This window comes from Caenorhabditis briggsae (genome assembly GCF_000004555.2).
Source record: "Caenorhabditis briggsae complete genome, chrV, whole genome shotgun sequence".
NCBI classification, from domain to species: domain Eukaryota; kingdom Metazoa; phylum Nematoda; class Chromadorea; order Rhabditida; family Rhabditidae; genus Caenorhabditis; species Caenorhabditis briggsae.
In genome coordinates, this window is record NC_013488.2 from 8,014,621 (window position 1) to 8,034,990 (window position 20,370).

At 38.7% G+C, this 20,370-nt stretch overlaps 10 protein-coding genes and 1 non-coding gene across 11 annotated transcripts in view; 6 read left to right on the plus strand and 5 right to left on the minus strand.

Moving 5' to 3' along the window:
* Positions 1-179: 179 nt before the first annotated feature.
* Positions 180-1,272, plus strand: CBG08614 (the record flags this gene model as incomplete). Its single annotated transcript, XM_002636275.1, has 4 exons — positions 180-265; positions 317-417; positions 465-535; positions 607-1,272. Coding segments are annotated over 4 exons (924 nt in total), but the record flags the coding sequence as incomplete, so codon positions are not given.
* A 102-nt stretch (positions 1,273-1,374) lies between these two features.
* On the minus strand, positions 1,375-2,036 carry CBG08613 (the record flags this gene model as incomplete). Its single annotated transcript, XM_002636274.1, has 4 exons — positions 1,375-1,597; positions 1,646-1,775; positions 1,820-1,910; positions 1,959-2,036. The coding sequence occupies 4 exons, from the start codon at positions 2,034-2,036 to the stop codon at positions 1,375-1,377; spliced, it is 522 nt and encodes a 173-aa protein (XP_002636320.1).
* A 524-nt stretch (positions 2,037-2,560) lies between these two features.
* On the plus strand, positions 2,561-4,129 carry CBG08612 (the record flags this gene model as incomplete). The annotated part of the gene is made up of 6 exons (XM_002636273.2): positions 2,561-2,577; positions 2,626-2,747; positions 2,835-3,036; positions 3,088-3,330; positions 3,381-3,596; positions 3,892-4,129. The coding sequence occupies 6 exons, from the start codon at positions 2,561-2,563 to the stop codon at positions 4,127-4,129; spliced, it is 1,038 nt and encodes a 345-aa protein (XP_002636319.2).
* A 301-nt stretch (positions 4,130-4,430) lies between these two features.
* On the plus strand, positions 4,431-5,808 carry CBG08611 (the record flags this gene model as incomplete). Its single annotated transcript, XM_002636272.1, has 5 exons — positions 4,431-4,476; positions 4,870-5,048; positions 5,274-5,382; positions 5,432-5,620; positions 5,669-5,808. The coding sequence occupies 5 exons, from the start codon at positions 4,431-4,433 to the stop codon at positions 5,806-5,808; spliced, it is 663 nt and encodes a 220-aa protein (XP_002636318.1).
* Positions 5,809-5,841: 33 nt separating this feature from the next.
* CBG08610 lies at positions 5,842-8,321 on the minus strand (the record flags this gene model as incomplete). Its single annotated transcript, XM_045237337.1, has 9 exons — positions 5,842-6,033; positions 6,082-6,163; positions 6,208-6,397; positions 6,443-6,586; positions 7,020-7,154; positions 7,204-7,253; positions 7,425-7,667; positions 7,920-8,205; positions 8,252-8,321. The coding sequence occupies 9 exons, from the start codon at positions 8,319-8,321 to the stop codon at positions 5,842-5,844; spliced, it is 1,392 nt and encodes a 463-aa protein (XP_045093807.1).
* Positions 8,322-10,042: 1,721 nt separating this feature from the next.
* On the plus strand, positions 10,043-11,821 carry CBG08609 (the record flags this gene model as incomplete). The annotated part of the gene is made up of 5 exons (XM_002636270.1): positions 10,043-10,267; positions 10,362-10,961; positions 11,094-11,188; positions 11,231-11,584; positions 11,635-11,821. 5 exons carry the CDS (start codon positions 10,043-10,045, stop codon positions 11,819-11,821), a joined length of 1,461 nt encoding a protein of 486 aa, XP_002636316.1.
* Positions 11,822-11,966: 145 nt separating this feature from the next.
* CBG08608 lies at positions 11,967-12,328 on the minus strand (the record flags this gene model as incomplete). The annotated part of the gene is made up of 3 exons (XM_002636269.1): positions 11,967-12,054; positions 12,100-12,245; positions 12,293-12,328. 3 exons carry the CDS (start codon positions 12,326-12,328, stop codon positions 11,967-11,969), a joined length of 270 nt encoding a protein of 89 aa, XP_002636315.1.
* Positions 12,329-12,457: 129 nt separating this feature from the next.
* Positions 12,458-18,637, minus strand: Cbr-nhr-205 (the record flags this gene model as incomplete). Its single annotated transcript, XM_045237338.1, has 12 exons — positions 12,458-12,562; positions 12,620-12,887; positions 12,932-13,040; positions 13,088-13,567; positions 13,618-13,703; positions 13,839-14,015; positions 16,672-16,775; positions 16,825-17,104; positions 17,152-17,266; positions 17,315-17,914; positions 17,960-18,045; positions 18,393-18,637. The coding sequence occupies 12 exons, from the start codon at positions 18,635-18,637 to the stop codon at positions 12,458-12,460; spliced, it is 2,655 nt and encodes an 884-aa protein (XP_045093808.1).
* CBG08607 lies at positions 14,869-16,241 on the plus strand (the record flags this gene model as incomplete). Its single annotated transcript, XM_002636268.1, has 6 exons — positions 14,869-15,054; positions 15,099-15,325; positions 15,371-15,619; positions 15,759-15,873; positions 15,931-16,052; positions 16,097-16,241. 6 exons carry the CDS (start codon positions 14,869-14,871, stop codon positions 16,239-16,241), a joined length of 1,044 nt encoding a protein of 347 aa, XP_002636314.1.
* Positions 15,647-15,718, minus strand: CBG28649. Its single transcript has one exon. It is a non-coding gene (tRNA).
* A 1,217-nt stretch (positions 18,638-19,854) lies between the features above and the next one.
* The window catches only part of CBG08605, a gene marked incomplete at both ends in the record, with an annotated part of 1,751 nt that continues 1,235 nt past the window's right edge, over positions 19,855-20,370 (plus strand). Inside the window, 2 exons of the mRNA XM_045237339.1 lie at positions 19,855-20,040; positions 20,095-20,321. Of these exons, the coding sequence (XP_045093809.1) occupies positions 19,855-20,040; positions 20,095-20,321 (413 nt within the window). The remainder of the gene's footprint in view (positions 20,041-20,094; positions 20,322-20,370) is intronic.

Genomic DNA, 20,370 nt, shown 5'->3' on the forward strand with positions numbered 1-20,370 from the left:
CGCGCGTTGCAGCTCGTTGATTTTTAAGAAATAGATCATGATCTAGTTCAAACCCGCGTTCATTTTAAAATTATTAAATTTCTTCTGGCCTACGAGTTTGCTGGGGCGCTTTTTCTGACCCCCTCGCTTGAACCCAAGTGTAGTCTCCATCGAAAATTTGAGCTTCACAAAAAATGAAAAACAATTTGCAGCTGGCTTCCTCCACGACTACTCAAACTGCTGCCGAACAAGACTGCGTTTCGTGCAAAATTATTGGCACCGGCAGGTATAAATTTTCATCGTCCTTGCTTCTAAATTCTTCCTTCTATTTCTCCAGTCTTTTTGGCATCGGCTGCTACATCATTTTTGCTACAAGACCAGTGGGATACTATGCAACAAGACCAGTGACTCGTCAAATCATTCGATCCTTATCAGCAGGTAACATTTTTCAAGTTTCTCTGGTCACAAAACAATCATCTGTTCAGTTCCATTCTACGCGTCGGTTGCCCGCTGGTTCTACCTTCCTCCATTTGAATCGATTGATCCAACGAAGGATGTCAAACAATGATGTAACATTTATTTTTGTATAATTTTGTTTTTATATGTAATTCAATAAATGTTTTCTAGCTAACAATCTTCGTGATGGGCGTAAGTGGTTGTGGGAAAAGTACAATTGGTAGTTCCCTAGCTTCAAGACTCAACAGGACATTCAAAGATGGTGACACTTTCCATCCACCTGAAAATATCGAGAAAATGCGTTCTGGAATTCCTCTAACAGATGAGGATCGTCTTCCATGGCTTCAACTGATCAATGCATTTGCCAGAAGTAATCCTGGATGTGTTATAGCTTGCTCGGCTTTGAAAAAGTTGTATCGTTCCGTTCTTTCGGAAAATCTCCCTCCGACAACGGAAGGAAACACCGGAGGAGGCGGTATGTTCGTCTTGTTGAATTTAAAAAGGCAAGTTGAATTTGTGTTGAGTTCAAATAAAAAGTGGAAGAAGGCAAGAAAAGAGAGAGGAAAATGGACACAACAAACAACTCTAAATTCGCTCGCCCACTTCCGTCCGTTTTTTCGCACATTTTCACGCATCCATCGTTTCAATTTTTGCAGGGAAGTTCTTCAAAAACGGGTCGAGTCTCGTCCCGGGCACTTCATGCCATCCATACTACTTGACAGCCAACTAGCAACACTTGAAATGCCGGGGAGCAACGAGCCAAATGTGATTATCATCGATGCGGATCATTCAGAAACACATGTTGTCGATTCAATAATAGCTCAATTAAATCTTTAAAAATTGAACAATTTTAATAGAAATAGAAATCTGTAATTACGAAAAGAAGAATAAGAAGCCAGAGATATGCAGAAATAAATACTACAACCAAACATCCTATTGTTAATCCACATCTCGACTGTGCACCGGATGTGATAAAGGGACCATCGCCTTCTTTTCAGGATCACGTGACAGAGATTTTCGCATATCATAGGCATCTTCGTCTCGCTCTCCAGTGTAATATCCTAAAATTTGTCGATAGACAACGTAGCCAAGTTTCTTGTATAGTTCGATGGCGACGGTGTTGGAAACACGCACGAAGAGATCGACAAAATACGCGTTTCGTCTGAAAAAGTTAGCTTTGAATCGAGGGAATTTTAATAGAAACCCCCACGCTTCAGAAGTCTTCTCCAAGTATTCCATCATGTAAGCAGCGAGTCCAAGTCGACGGTAGTCTGCTGCGACGGAGAGAGCTGTAACATGCCCGTGCCAGTTGGTATCGCGTCCTTCGATCTTTCCCATAACTGAATAAAAATATTAGATGATAAAATTAAAAATTCCAACCCACCGTAGGCCATGATTTGCCCATTTGGATGCTCGGCAACCTGATAATATTCCGGGAAATTGATCATGTAGTGCAAGTAGAATTGGAAACCGTACTGGAAATTTTTTTTGTTTGTAAAATCGAAATTAAGGGAAATACTTACTGTTTCCGTATTGATGTCCAAGTTGACATTGTTGAACTTGAACATATCGTCCACATCGAATGGTCGGAGAGTCGTCATTTTGAATGAAAGCCTAAGAAAACATTTTTTATTAAAATATTTAAGTTGAAATCTCGATTTTTTAAGAAAAAACTGGAAAAAACAGCAAAAACTTGCAAGAATAATTAATTTATGTGTAACTACGGTCAGAAAAATGCCGCAATTCAGAAGTTCTGTGTTGGCAGAAAATTGTCGACAGTAGTCTTGTGAAAAAAATCACATTGTGGGGATTTTTCAAAAAAAAATAAATCGGACAGGCGGTCAGGCGCTCCTCCTGACCGTCATCAAGTACAAACAAAACACTAACCGGGGAGGGAAAATCAATAAATGTCTGGTGTGAGCTTTTTCGCATAGATGGTGTCTGTCTTATCCGTCTGCTTCTCACAATTCTCATCTATTCATCTTTCTATTAGGCAATTCCAGTTTTTTGCCTCATTTCATTTATTTTCACTTTCAAAAGTACACTGTCCACCACCTCATTTCGCATTCATTCAGGTGACTCGACTACTCGAATGGCAGCGGTTAATTAACAAAACACCAACACCATGATAGGCTATTTTATGTGAGTTGAAATTCCTGGGAACTAATACTAACTCCAGTAATATTTCAGTGCACTTATTCAACCACTGCTGTTATGTATTTCTCTTCTAGTCCTCTCGATTGTCATCTTCCTTCCAATACTGGTCTACTTCCTTCCACATTATACGCAATTCATCTTCTTCCTCAACTTCCGTTAGTTTTCTCTTTCTTTCCCTTTTCACACCGAAGTGTGTGTTTCTTATCTTATCTCTTATCTTCGATCTATGTTACCTTGTTAAGGACGCCTGCCAAACACCGATTACAATGATCTGGCATCCAACAACGTTACGTCTATCGGAAGATCTCTTCACTTGCCCGGAAAAAGTGGAAAAATTGGCGTTTGGCACATTCTGCCACACCGGTTGAGTTTAGAATGGAGAACAGAAGGAAAACACCCAACTGAATCAGATTTTGACGATTTGATGAGAGATTCAGAAGACAAGTTGGTGTAGATTTTCTAAAAACTGAAGTTTTAATAACAGGAATGTTCTAGAATCATCTTCTACGCGCATGGCAACTCGTTCGATAGAACATTCTATCATCGCGTCGAAATGTACAACTTGCTCAGTGATCGGAATTATCACGTCGTCTGTTTCGACTACAGGGGCTACGGTGATTCAGAAGGCACACCGACAGAGATTGGAATCGTTGAAGATGCGCGATCGGTGTACGAATGGTTGAAGGAAAAATGTGGGAAGACGAATATCATTGTTTGGGGACATTCTATGGGAACTGGGTAAGCCATTATTGATTTTTTGAGAAGATTGAAGTTCTTGTTGGTTTCAGTGTATCGTGCAAACTGGTCCAAGACCTGTCAATAGAGCAACAACCTCCATGTGGTCTTATCCTCGAAGCTCCGTTCAACAATCTGAAAGACGCCGTCACAAATCATCCGATTTTTACTGTCTTCAGCTGGATGAATGATTTTATGGTGGATCGAATAATCATTCGACCGCTGAACAGCGTCGGTCTCACCATGCAATCTGATAAACGAATTAGATCGTAAGTGTTGAGTTTTTGTTCGGAAAAATCGGAGCTGTGTAAGAGAAACGCCGGTGGCCGTGGCCGAAGGTCCCACAACGACAACTACCGTAACGTATTCTTATTTTCACGACATTTGTGAGGATAAATAACAGAAAATTCGACGAAAAAAAATGGAAAACGGGAAAAATGACATATTTTTAAGTTGCGGTAGTTTTCGATATGACACCTTCTGCCATCTTTCTCTTTCGTAGTTCCAATGTTTAGTACAAGAATAACATCTAAATATATTTCTAAATAATTTCGTTCTTTTCAGAGTATCCTGTCCGATCATTATCCTCCACGCCGAGGACGACAAAATTCTGCCGGTCAAATTAGGCAGAGCACTGTACGAGGCGGCAAAAGAAGCTGAACGGGATATCCGATATCGAGAATTCTCGTCTGAAGACGGCCTGGGGCATAAATTCATTTGTCGTTCGCCCCGTTTGGCCGAGATTATTGAAGAATTCGTTGGGAGTATAACTCCACCATCAACTATCACATCATCCTCATAAACGTGTCACTTTTCTTCTTCTTCCATTTGAAATTAAATTAGTGAATATAAATAAAGATTTTGAAATTTCATAATCTTTTGAGCAGGCCTAATGCACAACATTTGACATGATCCTTCTTGTCATTCGGTTCCCTTCTTCTCTTCTTCGTACCCACATAATTGTCCTTGGAGCTCCGGAAACCACTCCTCCTGCTTTCCGCTCCACCTGACCACTATTTTTCTTTCTTCAACCCAGACATTCCTTTCTTTCTTTTTTACTATTACTTCTAGTATTATTATATTGTGAATGAAAACAAGGAAAAATGATTCAAAACGTAACAGATGGAATATCAAATGCTCTGTCTACCTGTTAGTTTCAATTTCTTTTAATTAGTGTAATTCCGATCCAAACAAATCGGAGCTATAGAAGAGAAACTCGTGTGGCCGTAGCCGAAGGTCCCACAAGGACAACTACCGTAACCTAAAAATAGTTTTATTTTCCGGGTTTGTTTTCTCGATTTTCGTGCGTTTTCAGTCTATTTTTCACTATCCAAAATGTTTATTTTCTGACTTCTCTTGGGAAAAAATAACAGAAAAACCACCGGAAAACAGTGAAAAACGAGTGAACAAATCCGGAGAATGGCTTAATTTTTAGGTTACCGTAGCGGCTGTCGTTGTGGTACCTTCAGCCACGGCCACCGGCGTTCCTCTTCCACGGTTTCGATTTGTTTGTATCAGAATAATAGTAACGACTTTGTTTAGCTGAAAAGGTTCGTGGCTGGAAATTGGTGCAAAAAACCATTCCTCGAATTATCGAATATGGTCGATCTGAGGGTATTCTACAAGTCAATGTGCAATCGAATGCATTCAATATTACGGGAATAGTAATAGCAGCTCAAGAAGAAGCACATACACAAAAGGAGCCAAAGTCTGGAGACAAGGTGGGAAATAAGAACTTTTTCTCATTTTCAGGGGTTCGGACAGAATGTCAAAATATCCGGTTTGAAAAATTTTGGAATTATCTGATTTTCAAAATTTCTGAATTTTCGGAATTCAAAATTTTCTGAATTCGTCAACTTTTAGCATTTCGGTTTTTTGGAATTTTCGAAATATCGAATCCTGACCCGAAAATCCTTGCTTTTTCTTAAAACAACTAGCTGATTCAGGTGAATCTACCAACCAATGACATCACAACAATGCACGAAGCCATACCATTTCTTCCAGTTCCAGTTGCGATTACATGCTTACTTTTCAATATTTTCATTCCGGGATCTGGTAGGAAGGATCTGGTTTTCAATTTTTTCAAATTTATTCTTTATTTCAGGCACAATAATATCCGGATTCTCTGCATTATGTATGGGACAACCACGGATAAATATGAAAGAAGGTCGAAAACTAATAACTCTTGTTGTCAATTTGCTCGTTGGAATCTCCCAATTTTTCACCATTACCTTTCTGTTTGTTGGATGGTTTTGGTCGATTGCATGGGGAGGGTTGTTAATTATTCATTCTAGTGAGTTTTAGAAATATTTTAGGATGACTGTAGCTGTATAATTCCCAGTGCAATACCGCGAAGCCCTTCAACAACGTCGCCAGGAAGCCGTTGCCACTGCGGCCATTGAAGCGTTGACAAAAGATTCGATTCTACACAGAAGAGATGTCAAGACACTTGTTAAATCTCATAAAAAATCCAAAAAATAAGATCAAATTCTAATAATAAACTTTATTCATATTCTACTGCGCAGACAACACCAAAGGTTGAGATTGCTCTTCTGAAACAGATCGTTCCCCTGGAAACGAGTCATCAATTGTATAGATTCTGTGTAGAATTGTGAAGAGAAGAGCGAGAACTGAAGTTCCAAGAGTTACATAGCTCACAGTGGATACCCAGAACAGAGATCGCGTCTCTGGAGAGTGGTACTTGCTCTGAAAATTGTTTGAAAATTATTTGGAGCTGAAAATAAACTTCCGAACCCTCGGGTTTATGAAGCATCGAGGTGTTTGAGTTGAAGTTCTCACACAAACATTTTCAGTTCCATAGGATCGACCACAATCTCTGAAAACATACTGGTTGGTTTTTGACTGGAAATGATTTCTCACCTTCCACTCATACAAAAAGCGTCAAGCATTTTATTATCCTGTCCTTCATAGTTTTTCTCACTCATTATGAAAATTTTTTTAGTTAGTGGATCACAGTATCCAAATAATAAGGTTTTGGAAATTACTGTACTATCCGTACAGTCGATATTCGTTTCGTATGGCTTTTTTCCAGGCATCATATTTTGATTGCCTTATAGAAATAGGAAGTATTTTCAAGACTGTAAGTTTTTCTTACCAGGTGGACAACAGTGCTGTTCTACACAAAATCCGACCGAATTGGGACATACCCATGTGTTGTTTCCCTTGTCATGAGTACATTTAGTTTCACCCATCAGAGGAATACGACGAACTGGACAGAAGAGCTCTTTTTTATTGTCCACTGAAACATTTTTAAATGTAAGGATACACAGGTAAGGTGTGGTTGACGAAAAACGTACGAATGGCGGCTGAAGACATGAGACCTGGCTATAACTGGCATGTTTAAGCAGATGGGGAACATTTTTTGATTAAAAGTACAAAATATAAGCACTAGCAATCGGATCATGATTAAAAAAACGATGTTCCTTCGTAAAAAGTTTTGTTAAAAACAAAAAAAAATATTACAGCCAATTCCCAAATCTTCAACCGCCGTTTGTACACTTTTCGGCAATCTCGCCTCACCTGTTTAGTTTAGCTCTTCAGGCTGCCCTATCACACTTTTCCTTACAATTTTTAACTCGAAAAAACGGGATTCACCGTAATCCCCGTTACCCCATGAAAAAACAAACAAAATTAAAAACAAAAAATGATTCAAAATGCAAAAAAAGACATACATTGGCAACAAAACTTTGAAACCGGATCACACCATCGCTGTGATTGTTCATCGTCCAAATTGCAGTCGTCCAAAGTTTCACACTCTACGAGTTTGACCCCTACCGATCCTTGAGAACAAAGACTTTTAGTGCTCACTGAAATTAATACGTTTCATGTTTTATTTCGGAAACCAATATTTCCTACTGTAACAGCATCCAGAATCCGTCTGATCTTCATTTTGCACACATTTCGTACTGAAAATTTGTTTTTCTCAAAGAGCAACTTTGAACTCAATCAACTCGATTCCTGTCAAAGATATTCAATTTTTTATATCATTCACAGGAGGCGAGATAATGTATGTAGCTTAATGTTGATGGCAAATGTGGGCATTTGCTAGCGGAATTACGGTAGCTTCGAAAACTCACAGAATGTCCTTTCTTTTATGAAATTTATCTTGCTTGCAATCTTCGGGCTCAACACAAGTACCATTTTCGCCAGATCCAGAAACAGCATATTCATCCAGAAATAACTTTGGGCAGCGAAAAAGAGAAGGTCGGTGAGGGAAGCCAGATTTTGAAAGGGCTGGAGCTCCACTGGATGTTGAAGAAATCGTCAATGTTGTGGACTTTGTAGATTCCGAAGGAGCAAATGTTGAAGTGCTAGAATCTCTGAAAAACATTTCAAAGAGGAAAAACATTTGCTCATCAACAACCAAGTAGAGTAATCCGTCTCATTTCGGAATCAAAAAGTGCAGGCGTAGTAAATACGTCACATTCAAAAGACAGTAATCGGATTCGAATTGCAGAACAAAATAGAACAAAACATTGTTTCCGTACTTTCGTAGTTTCGATCTTCCGATTTTCGAATCAACACGAAAATATAGAATTTCAAAGAACACATTTTTTGTCTCCTCCGCCTACCTTAAACTTTCCTTTGCAGCGGTTTTTATTGTTGTTGGAATGGTTGATGAGGTTTTCGAAAGATCATTGGATTCCTGAACACTTGTAGTTTTTGATTCTTCAGATTGAAGGATGGTTGATGCATCTGTTGTTGTTGTTTTTTTTGTTGTGATCTGAACATCTGGAGGTGTTTCGGTGGGTACTGTAGAGAAATTGTTAGAAGTGGAATGGGTTACTGTAACACTTGAAGATATTATTCCAGTACTTTCTTCTGGCGTTGATTGTGTGGCATTTGGAGTTGATTCAGCTGGAAAAGCGAAAATTTAAATTATCAAGTCAGCTATTAAACTTGCACAGCACTCCGCAGTAGCATTTGCAGAATATCAAAATTACGAAAGTAACGGATTTTCGAAAATTCGTCATTTTCAGCACTGGAATTGGAGGAGAAGCACATCTAATAACTGAAAATTCACATAAAACATGTACGTGGCTCGACTGGTTGGCAAGATGGAAAACGGAGTTGGCTGGTTGATTTGGCCAACATACCGAAAGACCTGTAATAGAAGGGCACATAAATGTCAACTTCGAGCCAATTTTTCTCGGTTCCTGTCAAAGATATGAAAAAAGTTGTGAACTGATATATTGTTCATTATAATATCAGAAGTTTCTTATCAATACAGTTTTTTTGATACCTTGCATAGGAATTGAGATAATTGAGCCCAAACTTGACAGTGTGGGGGTCATTACAGGTTTTACAGCATTCTGAATATTGTCACACGGCTTACTGGACCACAAATTTTATAACATCTATAAACATCATTTGTAAGGTTACAGATATCACCGGCTTTGAATATTAAATTTCAGTGAACATGGAAAAAATCACATCAGTTGTTTCCGTACTTCTTCTAATAGAAGCCTACCCTAACCGACAACTTTGAGCTCAATTATCTCGATTCCTCTGAAAGATATGAAAAAAGTGATCAACTAGTAAAGCTCAAAGTGAAAGGGTGGGCTTCTGTTCGCTGAAATACGGTAGACTGGAAAACGTTATCAATTTTTAAACCGCTCCTTATCATTTTTGTTTGACTTGATTTCCAAAAAAGGACATATGAATCTCCAGAAAGTACAAAAATAACATTACTCATGTTTTTATTCAAGCTACCCTATGAGCAAAACAATACAAAATCGGATAAAAGGTGGGTTCAAATAATCCATTTTCCAGTCGTATTCTCCAATGATAGAATCTGATCAAACCAAACGTCTATTAGGTGATACCGATGGTAAGTGAGTCAACAACTTTAAACCTTTGAATGAACTCTCTGATAGTCTAATCAAAACAAAACCCGGTATCAGTATCAAAAACCAGTCTGAAAATTCTCGATTTGATCGTTCATAGTGATGATATCACTGACATGACAATCGTTGTCAATTCTGCTGAAAAAAAAAATACGGAATACAGTAAACTGGAAATGAGAAGCAAGACCACCGTGCGACCTGACAAACATCAGGTGACGTACGAGAAACTTGGTCATCCAGCGTGCAGGACCCCACCCCTTTTCAGATAATTTTATGCATAGCTTTCGAATATAAAAGATGGCATGGGAGCAGGTGAAGAGATACTTGATTTTATAACAGCACTTTGAAAAACAAATGCAGTGTGAAAATTTGGGCATCTTGAATTTTTTGCAGAAAAGTTTCTTTTTCAGGGAAAACTTGCAAGAAGAAAATTTTCTGAAATTCCCTGGCGCTCCCCAGTGCTTATTTTCCTTTTTTGCTTTGTTTTCTTTTTCTCCTGTTCAACCGTTTTTTTTTAATTTCAAATGTTCCTCCACACCTTCTTAACCATACCAACTTTGACTGGTACAAAAAGACGGACAAAGGTAATCACAACCATGATAACCAGTCTATTTGACACGTCACCATTTGAAGAAAAAAAAAGGAAGAAAAGCAAAAAATCATCAAGAGTGTTCGGAAAAATATAAAAAGGGAAAAAGGAGGGGGGGGGGGGGGGGTCGCCGCCTCCACAGGGAAAATTTTCATGATTCCGTAGATAGCTTGCTGTATTCAAAAATATATCATTTCCGCCTTTTTTCTTGAACTGTTTCTTCTCTTGATTTATTACTATTGCTAGTTTCGTTTCAGAAATGCCCTGTGAACGTACCAATTGGAGAGTGGTCTACCTGATGGGAGTGTTCTCATTGATTCAGAACACCCAATATTCTATTTATCTCACTTCAATGTTTTCGTATTTGAAAAAGCTGGATTCCACAGCTACCGAATCGCAATTCGGATGGATTATGGCCACTTCTAGTCTGGGGCACTGCATTGGATGCTTCGTTTTAGGATGGTGGAACAGTAGAACCAATCGTGTAAGTTATCCTTTAAAAATCTCAAACTACTAGAAGTTACAGTAACCCTCATCAATAACATTTTTTCAATCCTAACTTCATCTACTAATTTTAGAGCGCCCCTCCGATGCACTGTGGTTTCTTGTTGATGCTCGCTTCTAACCTCGTCTACCTCCTCGTGGATTCCGTTCCTCCAACTTGGGTTGCTCACATCATGATGCTCTCTCGACTTCTCGGTGGATTCGGAATGGGAAATTCGAGTCCAATGAGAACTTGTGCATCTCTCCATTCAACCGCATCAGATCGATCCAAGGCGATGGCTTCGATTTCTGGAGGAAGATCAGTTGGAACAGTAGTCGGACCTGGCCTTCAATTGATGTTTTTACCACTCGGAGAAGTTGGATTTGTGGTTCTCCCAGGAATTCTTTCAATCCATTCCAACAATGCCCCAGCGTTCCTTGGAATCGTGTTGACTATGGTTGGATTTGTATCCCTAATTGTGCTGTTCGAGGAAGAAATCGCTGAGGAATCTGACAAGAAAGCGATCACAGATCTTGAAAGTCAATACCCAACCATCAAGGATGAGTATCCAAGCTCTGACATCGTCGCCATGCTCATCTGCATGCTCACTCGATTCGTTCAAAATTTCATGCAAATTTCTGTGGAAACCCTCGCTCCAGCAATTCTGATGATGATGTATTTTCAAACAAGACAGGTTTGTTTTTTCGTCAAATTTTAAAACTCCCACGGTCTTTCTTTGGTTTCAAACGGTGATAAAAATAGCTATTGAACCGTTTTATGGTGAATCACCGATGGAAGAACTATGATCAATGTACTGTATTTTCAGGAAGCAGTTGCCAGCATGGCAACCACCTATTTGACGACCGGACTCATTGCTACCGTACTCTATCTTCTTATCATCTTCACTAAATTGTCGACAGTGTAAGTTGTCTCCGATCCTTTTTTCCTATTTATAATTTTCAGTGTTCGCGACAAGATCTTTAACTCCCTAGTTCTCATTCTATTCGTTTGTCATCTCCTCGCCACTTATTCCTGGCAATTTTACTCTAGCTATGTTTTGGATGTCGAGTTCTCCAATGAAACTTTAATTGGATGCGATGAGGCTCATTTCACTTGGTGCTCAAATCTGACTATTGCTCCAGAATGGACATTTTATGTCGGCTACATTCTCAGTTTTGGACTATTCATGCCATTCATCAACGTGGCAAATGCGACACTCTACTCGAAACTTCTCAATCCAGATTGTCAAGGAACTCAGCAAAGTTTATATGACATCTCCAACACCACAGCTAGAATTTTCGCTCCAGTTTTCATTACGTAAGTTGGTTTAAAAAAAGAGAATCTTCAGTTAAAATGAAAACTTTCAGTTTGATCTACTCTACCTATGGACCGAGAAGAGCTTGGGAATTCCTTTGTATTCTGCTGCTGTTCACCACTTTCCTATGGATTATTTTCGATAAAAGATTGGTTCCACTGAAGCCAATTCAAAAACAAGTGTTTGATAACGACGGATTTGAGCAGGAGAAGTCTTCAAAAACCAAATTAGTTTCTTGAAAACGGGCCACTAGATTTGTAACGATCTCGAAATTGTTCTGTGTTTGTACACTGGTCATTGTATCACTTCATATTATATATTTTATCATATTTTTGTGCAATAAAAGTTCAATAACAATCATGCTTTTTATGTGCATCCACATGTTCAATTCTTCTCCTCAATTTTTCCAGTTCTCAAAACATGACGATGAACGTCAAGCTGCTCCTTCTGTATTCTAAGTGTCTCCGTTTTTCTGAAAAACAAATTATCCACTTTTTAATTTATACAAAATGCTTACATCATATACATATCAAAAATCTGGCTGAGCAGGACCCGTTGCTTAAACATATTCTCTTCCAGAATCCGTTTTCGTTGCCCACGAAGTGCGAATATGAGAACAATGAGACCAATAGAAAACGCGGCGAAGATTAAAGCAAAATGCTCCTGGAAAAATGGAATGTTTAGTTTATGCTTAAATTTTTCAAATTCACATTGCTATCGAATTCTACTTCTTCTGGAGCTGACATTTTACCTGTTGAGTGGCTGCATCAGGTGCTAGGAGACATACATTTAAAAAAACCCCGTAGATGGTCACGTAAAAAATCACAGGAAACGAAAGAGAAAAACGATTTCAGTAAAAACAAATGTACTAGGTCTTATCCGCATCTCCCAAAGAGAACAGTTGCCACATTCGCAGGAATAGTATAAACATCGAAAATTTGAGCTAGTGACATATCTTCTTGGAATCGATGGGACACCCTCTGGAAGATTTTTTGATATTCTTGCAACTGTGAGATTACAAATTGAGAAAAAAGTACCTGTAGAGACGTGAGAAGCGAAATTTTCAGAGCCATTTCTCCAATTGGATCTTCAACTCCCTTAAAGTGTTTCAGGTAGTATGTGTACTCCTTCACAATATCTCCTTTCATTTTTTTAGCGATATTTCTGCATTCCTCAGATTGTCCGACTAGTCCATGGTCCCAAAATAATGCAACAGTGAGAGCAAAGAAATCGTAGAGCTCTACTTTCTCGTCTCTCATCAACTCGAGGAATGTTACGTTGAGCTCTAGAGATGGTCCAAATATTCTGAATAAGGGATTGATTATAAAATTCATGCTTAATATGCTCACTTTGCCAGTTTCTTTCCGCATATCCCGAGCACCTGATCCGTAAAAAACTCTTCAAGTTTGTTCAATTCCACATAATCTCCTGATGCTAACACCAACTTATTCTCTCCACCTGGAATCATGAATTCTAGTATATCCATCGACGAAACGTTAACTAACCATACATACTAGTAAGATAGGATTGCTCCAAAACGATAAACAATGGTGAAAAGTTCATATAAAGCAAGTTTTTCTGATCTGCAGGAAGTAATCTAAACTCATCGAAACACCAATCAATCCAATCAGCAACCAGTGGAATTTCTTTGGATAAACAATCGAGGGCTTTATAAAAATTCAAAGGCCTACGGGTCTTCTGTTCAAAAATGTTGTCTCCATCTCCACGGTGAACTACATTTCTAGCGTGTTCCAATTTTTCATAACATTCCTTCATTCTTGCAAACGTTGGCATTGCGTCTAAAGTTGGAGTGACTGTAATAGATGTATGTGAACTGACTTCCATTGAAGTTGAACTCTCCGATTTGTTCAATTGACCGTTTTCCTTTGTTTTGCAGATTTCTCGTTTTGGTTGAACACTTGTCGATTTCATTCCAACTTCGAAGCATTTCTTGAGTCGACAAAATTTGCAAATCGATCGTACAACTGCCACAAAAGAGAATTATAGCTACTTTCTCACTTAATCTCTAACTCACTCGTGTTCACTGTACAATTTCCATGTTGTCGACATTCATATTCCTTTCCCAACGCAACAGTTCTTCTAAAAAACGCTGCACATGCGCTGAAAAAATTAGATTGTATTCATCTGAGCTAAAAATTTCTCAAAATTACTGGATTGAATTTTTTTCTAACCGATGGGAAGAATAAAAAAACTGAATTATTTTTTGTTTATTCACTGAAGAACCCCACTACTAACCGGCAAGCTTCCGCTCCAAAATGAAATCCATCTCCAACATCGTCACAAATTGCACATTTCGACTTTTCTCCTGTTTTTCTCGATTGCAGCTCAATATAGGTTGGAGAATTTGTAGACTCCATCAAAATTGTAGAGAGGAGAAAAACGAGAAAAACACTCAGGTGACCTGTCTGGTTGCTAGAAAAGTAGAAGTAAAAGAAGGAGTGCGATCAATTGTCTTAAGATGGAGACAGTTAGAGAGACTACATGCGTAGTCTATGTGACCAATGAAACATGAAAATAATACTGTTCTTGATAAACTAGGCGAACAGGGTAAGATAACCTTAACAAGTTGTAAGAGTCTTCATTTCAGGAATTATAGAATTATCACAAAATAACGACCGTGTCAGAGAGTGCAGCAGAAATCATTACGATGTAAACTTTCCATTCACAATGTTATAGAAATTGGCTGAAGGGCGTAGATGTGAAAGATACTTTCTATTTCGACGTCTTCTTGAAATCGACGGATGGCACAAAATGAACAGTGCAAGGGCCCTTCTGTTACAGGTTTATGGTACAAATATGTTCAATTCTCTCATTTATTATGAATCAGAGATAAGAAGACATTCTTTCAGATTCATGAAGAACTGGTATCAGATTCCACGATTCAACGATCTCATAGATTTTTTCAGACAACTAAATTCATTAAAATTAATGATTCTAGTATTTCTGAAAAATTATTGTATCAATTCATTTAAAAAAGTTTAAAAAAGTTTTTTTCTTCGAATTCTTAAATTTTCATATACTTCTCGCTTTTTGAAACATTTCGAACCCGCATTAACAAAGTCCAGAAGTCAATAATGTCCGAACCTATTTCTAATTCTCTGGACCTCTGAATATCTTCCGATCACTCAATCTTCCCAACACGCGCTGTGTTATCTTATCATTTGCTTCCTAATAAAAAATAAATAGAACATTATCTCCTCTTATTCTTTTCCGGTCTTTTTTTTTGTATTTTTCTATTGCTACTTCACAAACATTCAGCAAAGACATGTCTGAAGACAACCTATCAGCTGTTCTTCATGGAGTTGATGACCTCCGTTTGGAACAGGTTCCAATTCCGAAACCCGGACCCAAACAAGTCTTGGTCCGTGTTCATACCGTTGGAATATGTGGAAGTGATGTACATTTTTGGACTCGTGGAGCAATTGGGCCGTTTATCGTTAAAGAGCCAATGGTAAAGCAATCACAATAGTTTTAATCAAATGCAATGAACTTTAGATTGTTGGCCATGAAACATCAGGAGTTGTATCCGAGATCGGAAGTGAGGTACAACACTTGAAAGTTGGTGATCGAATCGCCATGGAACCAGGATTGTCATGCAAACTTTGTGAGCATTGTAAAACTGGAAGATACAATTTGTGTCCTGAATCGAGATTTTTCGCCACTCCACCAATCAATGGTGCCCTATCAAGATACGTCGTTCATGATGATGACTTTTGCTTCAAGTGGGTTTTATAACGGGGAAAAATATACCGAAAGGAAAAATTCAGGCTACCTGATAATCTCTCTTTCGAAGATGGAGCTCTCATAGAACCACTGTCAGTGGCTATTCATGCATGTCGCCGTGGAAATGTTCGAATGGGACATAGAGTTTTAGTCCTTGGAGCTGGCCCGATCGGTGTTCTCAATCTGCTAACTGCCAAATCAGTGGGAGCTGGAAAAGTTGTTATCACCGACCTAGACGACGGTCGTCTTTCCCTCGCCAAGAAGCTGGGAGCAGATGCTACGATTAATGTAAAGTAAGCGTTTTGCCCAAAAAATTTCGGTGCCTCATGCTGGAATCGAACCAGCGACCTTCTGTTTACTAGACAGACGCTCTGCCACTGAGCCAATGAGGCTGCGGAAGAGCGTTGTAAAAATAACCTTGATATTTTGCAGAGGCAAGTCGTTGGAGGCCGTAAGAGCGGAGATCATCAGCGCGTTGGGTGGACAGCAGCCACATGTCTGTGTCGAGTGTACCGGTGCGCAGCCGAGTATTGAGACGGCGATAACGGTAAGTAGAACGGAAGAAAACGGAAAGAAGATGAAATAATCATTTCCCTGTTTTTAGACTACCAAATCAGGTGGAGTCATAGTTCTTGTTGGTCTGGGAGCCGATAGAGTTGAAATTCCAATTATCGAATCGGCCACAAGAGAGGTTGATATACGAGGAACCTTCAGATATGCTAATTGGTATGTAGATCACTCTTTAATTTCTAGTTCGAGACGAATTCCAGCTACCCAACTGCCATTGAACTTCTTAGCTCGGGGAAACTGGATCTCTCGGGACTGACTCGTGCCCATTACAAACTCGAAGATACCCTGGAAGCCTTTAAGAGAAACCAAAAGGCCGATGTCATCAAAGTCTTTATTCAATGTTAAGCAAGCATAGTTACACGGAAATCTTAACTGACCTACTAATTGAATAACTGGTTCAGTATCATCATTCTTGTGTATAATAAATAAGTGAAGCGATGGCTGTCTTCTTTTCATCTTTGCATGTCATACCGTTTCCCCAGGAGGGAACAAAGCTTTTGAAGTTGGCAGGTCTATTTAAAATAGGACCAAAAAATTGAGGAGCGAAGCGACGAACTCGCGCCGTTGGCGCGCCAGCTGGACGTTTGAAGCGCCGAAGGCTGCAAACAGGATGGCTTGAATAAAACTATGATACGATATACAAAGTGGGGAGTAGACGAATTATTTCAGTCTTCATTTTTAAAAAATATCACAAAATAAAAACCGTGTCAAAGAGAGATCACTATGCATATACCAATCACAAGAAAAATTATCACAGTGTGTCAGAAATCATCACGATGTAAACTTTCCATTCACAATGTTATAGAAATTGGCTGGGAGGGCATAGATGTTGAATATACTTGCCATTTCTATATCTTCTTGAAATCGACGGACAGCACGCTGAAATTTAGCAATAGCGATTTGAAAAGAGTTGGTCCACCAAACATACCTGAAGAGCTGGCAGAATTGCCACAACACCAGCCATCCGATACATGGGTTCTTCGTGTTTCTTCACATTTCTCAAGTAGAACGCCATCTCTCTGGTCACTCGATGCTTAACTCTTCTTCCCACTTCATTGCATTCATCTGATTGTCCTTCCAGTCCAAAATCCCAGAAAAGCATGACGCAAAGTGCAAAAAACTCGTAATGATCCACATTCTCCAGACGCATCAAATTTATAAGACTTCTTCTTTGAAGTTCGAACGATGGACGGATGAGTCTGCAACTTCTGAAGTTTTACGCATGAGGAAACTCCAAGGTTGGCAGTAAACTGACTTAGCAATATCTTCTGGTGTTCCACTAGTTTCACTTCCACACCCTTCGAAGAAACTTTCAAGATTAACGTAGTCAATGTAGTCTTTAGAAGCCATTACACATATCCCATCTCTTCCTGAAAGGTCGGATACAGTTTTAAAAACTATTACTCTAAACTACTCACCACTTTTGACTGTCATAAAAGCTCTTTCAAGCATACAAAAATAAATGAAAAAGTTCTGATAGAGAATCGTCTTCTGATCTACCGGAAGTGCACCAAAATCATCGAAACACCATTCAACCCAATCAGCAACCAACGAGACTTCTTTGGTTGTCACCTCCGTAGCTTGTTTGAAATTAATGGCTCTTGGAACTTTTTGTTGGAAAATATTCTCGTCTTTTCTTCGATGAATAACAGTTCTTGCACTTTCCATTTTCTCATAATTAATTCTCATTCTTTCCAACAAAGGCATGGTTTCAAGGGATGGAGAAGAGCTGAGTCCGGGAAGAGATGCTGGTGAAAAGGCTGAGAAACTGCTTGTTGATGGATCCTTGAATGCCGAAAAGTCAAGAAAAGATGCTGTTGAAACAGGAGTTGGAGCAATCTGAGGTTGCGAGAATTGTGGAATCGGTTTCATGAGAATATCCGTAAGCTTAGGAGTTTTTGCCAATGGTTCTTCTTTGGTGTTGTCAAATGCATCTCGACGGTTTTGAACACATTCTGGATTCATTCCTACGGCAAGGCACTTGTCGAATCTACACGAGCGGCACATGCATCGAATATCTGGAATATAATATGTATTGGTTAAATCTGAAAATAACAACTCACTTGAAGCGATCTCACAATTTCCACCAGCACGGCATTCGTACTTTTTGTTGAGTGCCACACTTCGACGAAAAAACGCAGTGCAAGCTCTGAAATGTAACTTTGATTGAGCATTTCGGAAAATTCCAGAAAATTTTAAATCCAAAAATTTCCAAAAAATTGAAAATTCAAGGGTTCTAGAAAACTCGAAAGCACCAGAAGAATTCAAAAATTCAGAAAAGATATCCAAAAATTTGAAATGATTTTTGAACGTTGAGAATTCCAGAAAAACTAAAAATCGCCAGAAAATCAGAAACCCGCGAATTCAGAAATTCGGAAACTCATGAGATCCTAAATTTCTGAAAATTGAAAGAACCAGAAAAATTCGGGAATTTCTGAAAATCTAAACACCCAAAAATTGATCTTTAGATTTTATTTAATTTCCAAAGATACTCACCGACACGCCTCTGCTCCAAAATGCAATCCATCTCCAACCTCATGGCAAACTGCACAATTTGGCTTTTCGAATTTCCCGCGATTTCCTATAATTTGGTTTCCTGGATGATCTGTAGAGTGATCTGTAGGTGGAGTAGCTGGTTCGATTTTGGCTGGATCCAGAATTCCACCGATTCCTCCCAGATCTCCAATTCCAATGATCATGCTATGAAATGGTTCCACTTTTTCTTCTGATGGATTTGACATTTTTGGATTGATTAAATCTGGAATTCAAAGGTTGTTATAATTTTGGAAACTAGAATAGATTGGAGAAAATAAAAGGAAAAAAAAGGACGAAGTGTTTGTGAGTGTGTGTTGGGAGAAAATGTATTTGACGTATATCGAGAGGACAAGACTACAAAGATGCGAAATAGTGTGTGACAGACGACTAGGCTGTAGTTTGTAGCCGGTTTCGTAGCCAGTCGACAGCGCAGCAGAGAACATAGAAGAGCGTAATTGTAGTGTCTGCGTCTCTTGTATTATTGATTCGTGATCACAAGAACACAGAGAACAGTGAGACACTCTCACGTAGTCAGCATTACAAACTACGAAAGGAGCATAAGTGGGAAATAGGGTAGTCATGGAAGTCATGGAAGGGAAGATGAAAAAGTTTGATCTTTGAAATAAGTGGCACTTTGAAGTAGTGTACTAGCCAGAAGAGTCAAATTTTCAAAATGAGCAAAACAAAATTAGTTCTTACAATTAAAAAGCTTGCCGGGTAAATGGAAAATAAGCAGTCTGAAAACTCGTGAAAAAGATCAGAGATCCAATGCGGATCAGGCAAACTATAAACTTACTATAGTATACCAAAAACACTCAAATAAAAGGTCACCCTATACTTGTACTTTGAACTCAATTATCTCAATTTCCACGAGAGATATTTAAAATGTGTCAACTGATAAAATGTTGATAATATTATGACAAACATTTTATCATTTTACAAGTGTTTGCTATCTCTTATAGAAACTGAGTTAATTGAGCTCAAACGGGAAGTATTGGATAGACTTCTATTAGTGTTCACGGTGATTTTTTAAAAAATATCTCTAGGATACTAATTTTCAGGCAACTATTAAATTCAGTGAAATTAGTGATTCCAGTAATCCTGCAAAATAATTTTACCAATTAAACAACCAATGAAGTTTTTCTATTTTCTTCAAATTTCTCAGTTTTCATTTTCTTTTCCGCCTTGAAACATTGCGAACCCGTATCACACGGTCGATTGGTCAATCTTAACATTGTCCGAACTAATTCTCTGAACCTCCGAATATCCTGTCATCTCTCAGTCTTCACAACACGTGCTGTGATATCTTATCAGTTGCTTCCCAAAACCGATAAATAGAACATTATCTTCTATTATTCTTTTTCGATTCCTTTATTTTCTTGTATTAATTATATTTATATTTTCCATACATTCAGGATAAGAAATGTCCGAAGACAACCTATCAGCTGTCCTTCATGGGGTTGATGACCTCCGTCTGGAGCAGGTTCCAATTCCGAAACCAGGATCCAAACAGGTCTTGGTCCGAGTTCATACTGTAGGAATATGTGGAAGTGATGTGCATTATTGGACTCATGGAGCCATTGGACCGTTTGTGGTTAAAGAGCCAATGGTAAACCTATTAAAATTCTTTAAAATTATTTTATTCTAATCCAATTCATTTTAGATTGTTGGCCATGAAACATCAGGAGTTGTATCAGAGATCGGAAGTGAGGTGCAACACTTGAAAGTTGGTGATCGAATTGCAATGGAACCAGGATTGCCATGCAAACTTTGTGAGCATTGTAAAACTGGAAGATACAATTTGTGTCCTGAAATGAGATTTTTCGCCACTCCCCCAATCAATGGAACGCTATCCAGATATGTCGTCCATGATGCTGACTTTTGCTTCAAGTGGGTTTTATAACGGAGAAAAATATACCGAAAGCATACTTGTGAAGGG